This window comes from Eptesicus fuscus, chromosome 7, assembly GCF_027574615.1.
Source record: "Eptesicus fuscus isolate TK198812 chromosome 7, DD_ASM_mEF_20220401, whole genome shotgun sequence".
Classification (NCBI taxonomy): Eukaryota; Metazoa; Chordata; class Mammalia; order Chiroptera; family Vespertilionidae; genus Eptesicus; species Eptesicus fuscus.
The window spans coordinates 89,416,763-89,424,922 of NC_072479.1; the positions used below are offsets into that span (position 1 = coordinate 89,416,763).

At 36.0% G+C, this 8,160-nt stretch overlaps 1 protein-coding gene across 2 annotated transcripts in view; it reads left to right on the top strand.

Moving 5' to 3' along the window:
- The window catches only part of ELK3 (ETS transcription factor ELK3), a 64,752-nt gene extending 60,553 nt beyond the window's left edge, over positions 1 to 4,199 (top strand). For both annotated transcript variants that reach the window (XM_054719378.1, XM_054719379.1), the window contains one exon: positions 1,630 to 4,199. In XM_054719378.1, the coding sequence (XP_054575353.1) occupies positions 1,630 to 1,728 (99 nt within the window). In that variant the 3' untranslated portion in view covers positions 1,729 to 4,199. The remainder of the gene's footprint in view (positions 1 to 1,629) is intronic.
- Positions 4,200 to 8,160: the final 3,961 nt, after the last annotated feature.

Consider the following 8,160-nt stretch of genomic DNA (forward strand, 5'->3'; position numbering starts at 1 on the left):
AGGATTTTACTAATTTAGTTTATATGTGTCATGAGATGAAAAAGGTTGAAAATCACTGTTCTAGGTCAATGGGATCAGAGGTTAGGAACACAGATTTGCAAGAAGATTTTTATAACCCAGTTGAAATGGATAAAATTCTATAAAAAAAAACAACAAAAATCCAAAGTGTCAGAAAACAAAAACCTATATACGCTAATAACCATGAGAGAAATTGAAACAGTAATTAAACAATACTCCCCTTCTCAAGCCCCACAAAAAGACAAATTGGGTGGTTTGGCACAGAAAGCAGTTTAAAACTTAGCTTTTCTGCTTATTACCTATGACCTTGAGCCAATCCCGAACTTATCTGAACTCTTTGTTTTCTCCTCCATAAATCTGAACTCTTTTTCTCCTCTATAAAATGGGGAAAACCAAACTTACCGTACAGTCTCTAGATAGCGAATAAAATGACAACCATTGATAAACTGTAAGGCACCAGACACATTAAGTCACTAAAATAGCTTGAAAATTACAAAAGTATGTTTACTTGTTCTACAAATATTTATTGTACTTCTAATGTGTACCGGACTCTGTAGTTTGATATTTAGTGTTGAAGTGAAGTTTAATATTAAATTCCTATTAAGACTAGATAAATTAAACTAGAAGAGGGCCCGGGAGATCATTCTGACACATATCATCCTAGACAATGAACATCTAATTGAGGCCTTTAATTATTCTTATTCAGTTGGAATATAGCTGTTGTACTTCTTTCAGACCTGAAAGTTATCAAAGCATATATACCTTTATTCTGTTTGTCATCTTAGTTACCAGTAATACTGAAATTAACTTTATTCTCCAAGTTTCATCATGTATGGGTGACCTCACTGTTAAGTTTGATATACTTTTAATTAGAAAGAATACTTTCTCAGCCCCCAAATCAAGATATTCTTGCTCTCTAAATCTTTTAAGATAAAAACATTCCTAATTTTTAATAGTTAGAGGGAAGCAACTTTGTAATACTCTGGAAAATTTATGGCTAATTTCAAATTACAGTATTAGAAATTACTGCTTTATATATAAAGAGTCAGTTGTGGTTTTCAAAATTAATTTTTCTCTATGTAGCTTGGAATCTTTTTGTTGTTGTTAATCCTCACCCAAGCATTTTTTTCCCATTGACTTTTAGACAGAGTGGGAGGGGGAGGCACACAGAGAGAGACACATTGATTGGTTGCCTCCCACACGCGCCCCAACCAGGGCTAGGGATGGAGTCTGCAACAGAGGTACGTGCCCTTTATCAGAATCGAACCCAGGACCCTTCAGTCCACGGGCTAGTGCTCCAACCACTGAACCAAACTGACTAGGGCAGTAGCTTGGAATTAAAAACAAAACAAAACACAGTGTTAGAACATACTTCAACAAATGAAGTACATATTTTATATGCCTAGGCTACTATGAAAAAATAATTTTCTGTGCCCTTCTGTTTGCTGTATGTAATCCTGATCTCACTGTCCTCTTCCAGTTACTCATTTGCAACTTACCTGTATCACAGTGGTGATGACAGAACTGAGCCACTACAGTTATCTAGGAATGTAAAGAACAAGTTCTTCACAATAGATCTGTAATTGTTGAAAAATGTTTTGTCCCCTCCAGTTCCCAACACTGCTCAATGGCCACATGCCAGTGCCAATCCCCAGCCTGGACAGAGCTGCTTCTCCAATACTGCTTTCTTCGACCTCTCAGAAGTCCTGATGACATCTGGCCACAATGAAAGACTCATTCACTGACGAAGCAAATTTGTCCCCATGGGCTAGTTTACCTGTGTCATGAGAAGGACTTGGTGAAACCCTGTTAATTTGGTTTGCACTTTTCATAACATGGATGGTCTAGATATATGTTAGCATTTTTTAAACTTTTTTTATATTCAAGTATATATGAAAATCTGTTTCGCATTAAGTGAATTTTAATGTTTTTGTTTTTATATCCTCTTAGCTCTTAAGTGTTGAACACTGTTGACAGTGAAGAACTTTTCTTAATGGCTTTCAGTGTAACTAATAAGGATGTGAAGCTTTTTCGCTTTAATTCTGCATATGCTGAACTGTGCTTATATACACTATAACCAGCTGTGCCTTCCCTTGCATTTAGTTTAATGTAAATGATTTATATATTTTTTAGAGAAAATGTTTGAAAGACAAAGATTAGTATCAAACAGCTCTCTAGTAGAATTTCATTATTTTTCACAAGTAGGCAATATGAAAGCGTATTCATATTACTTTTTCTCTTTTGCTTTCAATTATAAGAATTGCCTTAGAGCCTCTTTTGAACTGAAATTCAATAAATGTAATGTCCAAGTAATGTTTTTATAAGAAGAAACTAAGCCATATTTAGACAATAAACATTCATGAAAGAAAATGTTCGAAAGTGCATTTTTAAAGAAAGGAACTTTGAAAGGCTAGCCTCCCAGCTGTTTACCAGCTGTTTACAATCTTTTAGACTCCTCCCAAACAAAACCACTTGATGGAAAAGCTACAAGTTTATTCTGTCCATACCCCTGGAGTATTTCCTAGGTTAGCATATTCTTAGTTCAGAAATTAGCCCTGGTTCTCCCCGTTTTCCATAAAGAATCACACCTCTCCAATACATTTCCTATATCATTATGAGTTAAGGTTTCTCTAAACCCCTCAAACTATTAACATTTAAAAATCCTATGCTTTGAAAGAGGCTCACAGACTCGTGATGAAAACAACGGAAGAAACAATCTTGTAATACCAAGTATCTTCAGGTGTATGGGTATAGCCTTGCTTGTGGAAACTGAGAGGTTATTACTAACTTTAGGGTGAGAATGAAGGAAACCTCTTGCAAAAATATAAGATTCTTCAGAAACTTCATCAATGTTGAATTGATTATGTAACAATTTGGAACCCTCAACAGTAATTCTTTTGTGTAGTGGAGTTTAGAGCAGGGACGATAGGAATGTATTTTCTGTTCCTTCAAAAAATTAGGCACCCATCTAAGGCATCTTTCTGTGCATTATGAAAGTTCTAATGGTAAGAGAACTGGAAAGTGCCCAGTGCTAGCAATGCAAGATCAGATTATCATCCTTAACTATAAGTAACAGAAACCAATTTGACATGTGGCTAAATAATTAATTGCTCCAAACCAGGCATTAAATAGCAGGGATAAATAAAACAAAGCTTGTGAAAACACAAACATTTCTTAGATTTTCAAAAAAATCTAAAATTTTGTTATGATATAAATGTTGAGATTTCCAATTGGAATTGAGCATCTCTATGTGAGGGATGTATGCCCTTATTTGGAGGAAAACCCCAAACATTCCAATATGCATCTTTGAAAATAAAATAATGGGGTTGATTCCAGAATCCACAAACAGACACTACTGTCACGGGCTAAGGATAATTCTGTACAAAATAGCTAATCCAGCTGATATTTACTGAGAATGCGTCCTACCCAGGTTTCCAGATGTGGACAGTTGCATAGGAGAAGCTGCATAAGGCCAAATAGCTCATCGAAGGTAGGACAGTGACTGGTGCCCAGTCCAGTTCTGCTTCCCTTCTTAGCTGTAAGTAACTACCAATCCAAAACTGTATGTTAGGCAAAAAAACAGATAGCATTAAAAAATTGTCGGGTAAGAGAAGGATGCACTCCAAATGCAAGAGTCTTAGAGAAACTAATTAAAAAGGAAGTCCCATGTACAAATATCACAACGAAAATATTTTTAAATGTAAATACTGATTGGAAAATTCAAATGACTGTATCTCTGATTCTTGTATTCCCTTCCTCCAAATACTATGATTAACATACAATCTAGCTCCATTTATTGGAAATGGAAAAATGCAGTAATTTGTGATGGATCAAAAACTTACTATAACACAAATAGAGAACTAGAGGTATTGAAGTATAACCCTTATAGCTCTGCCTCATTCTATGTGTGTGTGTATGTGTGTGCGTTTTTTTTTTTTAAATCAACTATTTTAGTCAGACAATAGGTTTCACAGAACATATTAAATTTTTTCTTTCTTTTTATATGTCTGCTTTATCAGTGTTAAATTGCTAAGGCTAAAGTTTTATAGAATTATAATCTAAACATTGGTCTCTTTGTACACATCATTTCTCTGACTGCAAATCTTCACTCCCTTTCATATATGTATCATTTTTACTGTTATATTATTTTTGTTCAATAAATACTTTGTGATAAAAGGCAAGTGGGTCGATTTACTTCCATTTACTTGGTATAATCCAAATTTCACTTTTCCATATGAGTACATGTTAGAAAATGAGTCTTGTCATCTAGCCTTAAATGTGGTATATTATCAAAACATGCTATGTATATGTAATCTGCTTTGAACAGATACTTAAGAAAACAAAATTATTGAAAATGAATTGGAGAAGGAAATGGGTTTAAAAAATGTCCCCTGATCTTTAAAATCTTAAGTTCTATCAACTGTCCTATATTGAGATGGAGGAGGAAAAATTACCCTTTATTCTTTTAGCTACAACTAGTATTAAACTCAATGGTTAAAGACTGAAATCTTTTCCCCTAATATTAGGAACAAGATAAGGGTATCTTCTGTTGCCGTTTTTATTCAATATAGTACTGCAAGTCCTAGCCTGAAGGGAGGGAAGAGGGGAGAGAAAAAGAAAAAAAAAAAAACGACATCCAAATGAAAAAGGAAAAGATAAAACTACTTACAGATGGTATGTTATATGTAAAAACCCTGAAGAATCTACCAAAGAAAAGTTAGAGCAAATAAACTGAACAAAATTGTAGGCTACAAAATCAACATGTAAAAATAATTTGTATTTCTATATACTAGCAACAAAAAACCTGAAAAATTTAAGAAAACCATTCTAGCTACAATATCAAATATAATAATGAATAAAAATCAAGATAGCACAAGACTTGTACACTGAAAACTGAAACATTGCTACAAGAAATTAAAGACATCCTATGTTCATGTATTAGAAGACAACATTGTTAAGATCACACACAATACTATCCAAAGTGACCTGCAGATTCAATGCAATTCCTATTACAATCCCAATGACATTTTCTTTTTCCAGAATAAGAATAATTTCATCCTAAAATTTATATAGAATTTCAAGGGACGTCAAGAGTCAAAACAATACTTGTATGAACAAAAACGACACACACTTCTTGATTTCAAAACTTACAAAACTACAAGTAATCAAAACACTGTAGAGGTAAAGGACAGAGATTTAGACCAACAGAATAGAATAAAGAAAGCCAAAATAAACCCTCACATCTGTGGTCAATTGATTTTCAACAAGAGTGCCAAGACCAGAGAGAAAAGGACAGTCTTTTCAACAAATAGTGCTGGGAAAACTAGGTATTCACATGCAGAAGAATGGGCCTTCACTTGACACCATATACAAAAATTAATTCAAAATGGATTAGCGCTCTAAATGTAAGCAGTAGCAGTATAAAACTCTTAAACAGGAAAATATTCATGACCTTGGATTTGGCAATAGTTTCTCAAACATGCCACCAAAAGCAGAGGCAACAAAAGAAAAATACACTGAATTTCATTAGGATTAAAACTTTTACACATCAAAATGACGCCATTAAGAAAGTGAAAGACAATCCACAGACTGGAAGAAACCGAAAATCATATGCCTCATAAGAGTCTAATATGTAGAATATACAAAAAACTACAACTCAACAACAAAAAGGTGACACAATTTAAAAATGGGCCAAGGACTTGAATACACATTTTCCTCCAAAGCAGATACACAAATGACAGATGAAAAGATGCTCAACATCCATAGTTACTAGGGAAATGAAAAACAAAACCACGTTTCCATTAGAATGAATATAATAATAATAATAACAACAACAACAACAACAAGTGTTGGCAATGAATGAGGAGAAACTGGAACTCTCACATTACCATTGGGAATGTAAAATAGTGCAGTTGTTCTGGAAAACAGTTTGGCAGTTCCTCTAAAAGTTAAACAGAATTACTAAATAACCAAACAATTCCAATCATAAATATATAAACTCAAAGAATTTGTTAAACAAGGACTCAACAAAAGCTTCCAATGTCCACAGCAGCATTATTCACAATAATCAAAAGGAAAAACCCAAGGTCCATCAACAGATGAATGGATAAACAAAACTTCATATATTCCTATCACAGTATTATTCAGCCATTAAAAAAGAATTTCTGACATGCTACATCATTAAGCCTTGGCAACATTATGCTAAGTGAAACAGGTCAGACACAAAAGGATAAATACAATATGATTCTACTTTTATGAAATATATAGAATATGCAAATTCAGAAATAAAAAGTATATTTGGGGTTACTAGGGACTTGGGGTATGGGAAAAATGAGGGCATATTTAATGGGTACAGAGCTTTTGTTTGGAGTGATGAAAATTTTGGAAATAGTGACCATTGTGAATCTAATTAATGCCATTGAACTGCATATTTATAATGGGTAAAAATGGCAAATTTTTTGTTATATGTATTTTACCACTATTAAAAAAATAGTCAACAAAAACACTCAAAAAAATCTTCATAAATTGTCTTGAATCAAAAAGATAATTAGAGCATGTTAACAAGACTTTCAAACATAACCTGATAAAGCGCCAATAAAAATGCAGCTACTTCTATATAAAGTGACATATTCATTGAGTTTATACTCCAGAAAACAACATCACTTGGAAGAAAAACAAAAGTCATCCTGTTTCATCTTTAAGAACCTTGTCAATTTAAGATAAATCATAAGTGTTCAAGATTCAAAATTTCTGAGTTTCCAAAAAATTAATAAAGGAACTGCCTTTTGACCCAGCAATTTCTGGAACTATATCTGAAGAAACCCAAAACACTAATTCGAAAGAATATATGCATCTTTATGTTCATTGCAGTGTTATTTACAACTAGAGGCCTGGTGCACGAAATTCATGCACAGGGGGCGGGGGGGGGGTATCTCTCCAATCCGGGATCCCTCTCGCAATCCGGAACCACTGGCTCCTAAACACTAACCTGACTGCCTGCCTGATGCCCCTAACTGCTCTCCCCTGCTGGCCTGATCCCCCTAACTGCTCTCCCCTCCTGGCCTGATTGCCCTAAATGCCTAACTGCTCCCCCCTGCTGGCCTGATCCCCCTAACTGCCTATCTGGGCTCCCCTGCTGGCCTGATCCTCCTAACTGCCTATCTGCTCTCCACTGCCAGCCTAATCCCCCTAACTGCTTATCTGCTCTCCCCTCCTGGCCTGATCCCCCTAACTGCCTATCTGCTCTCCCTTCCTCTCCATGCCCTTCAGACCCCTGTGCAGGCGTGCTGAGAGCTCTCTGCCGCAGCCCCGCCCGTCCTGATTGGTCATTGCATGATGACGTTCCAGCCAATTTGCATATCCCTCTATTATTAGTATAAAGAGCCAAGATTTGGAAACAGCCCAAGTACCCATCAGTAGATGAGTGGATAAAAAAACTAGTGCATTTACACAATAGAATACTATTCAACTGTAAAAAAGAAGAAAATCTTACCTTTTCCAACAGCATGCAGGGACCTGGAGAGCATTATGCTAAGTGAACTAAGCCAGTCAGAGAAAGACAAATACCATATGATTTCACTTACATGTAAAATATAATAAACAAATTAACAAAATAAAAACAGACTCACAAATACAGAGAACAGACTGACAAGTGTCAGAGGGGAGGCGGGGGTTGGGAGACTGGGTGAAAAAGGTGAAGGGATTAAACAAATAAACCTCACAACAATTTGGTGATCACCAGAGGGAAAAGGAGGTAGGGGAGACAGAAGACGGTAAAGGGGGGATAAATGGTGATGGAAGGAAACCTGACTTTGGGTGGTGAACACACAATACAATATACAGATAATATTTTTAGGACTGTACACTTGAAACCTGTATAATTTTATTTACCAACTAGGGGCCCAGTGTACGAATTTGTAAACAGGTGGGGTCCCTCTAGGTAGCCTGCAGGGATCAGGCCAAAACCTGCAGTCCAACACCGCCTGCAGCTCCTACCTGCTGCTCCCGCTCATCCCAGGCCCATTGTGCCTGCCTCGGGCTCATGGCCAATCAGTCCCGATTGGGAGAGGCTCGTGCTGCCGCAGCAACACTTGCCAGCCATGAGCCCTGCATCTGGTGCCCTCCCAAGGGGAGTGGCCTGCG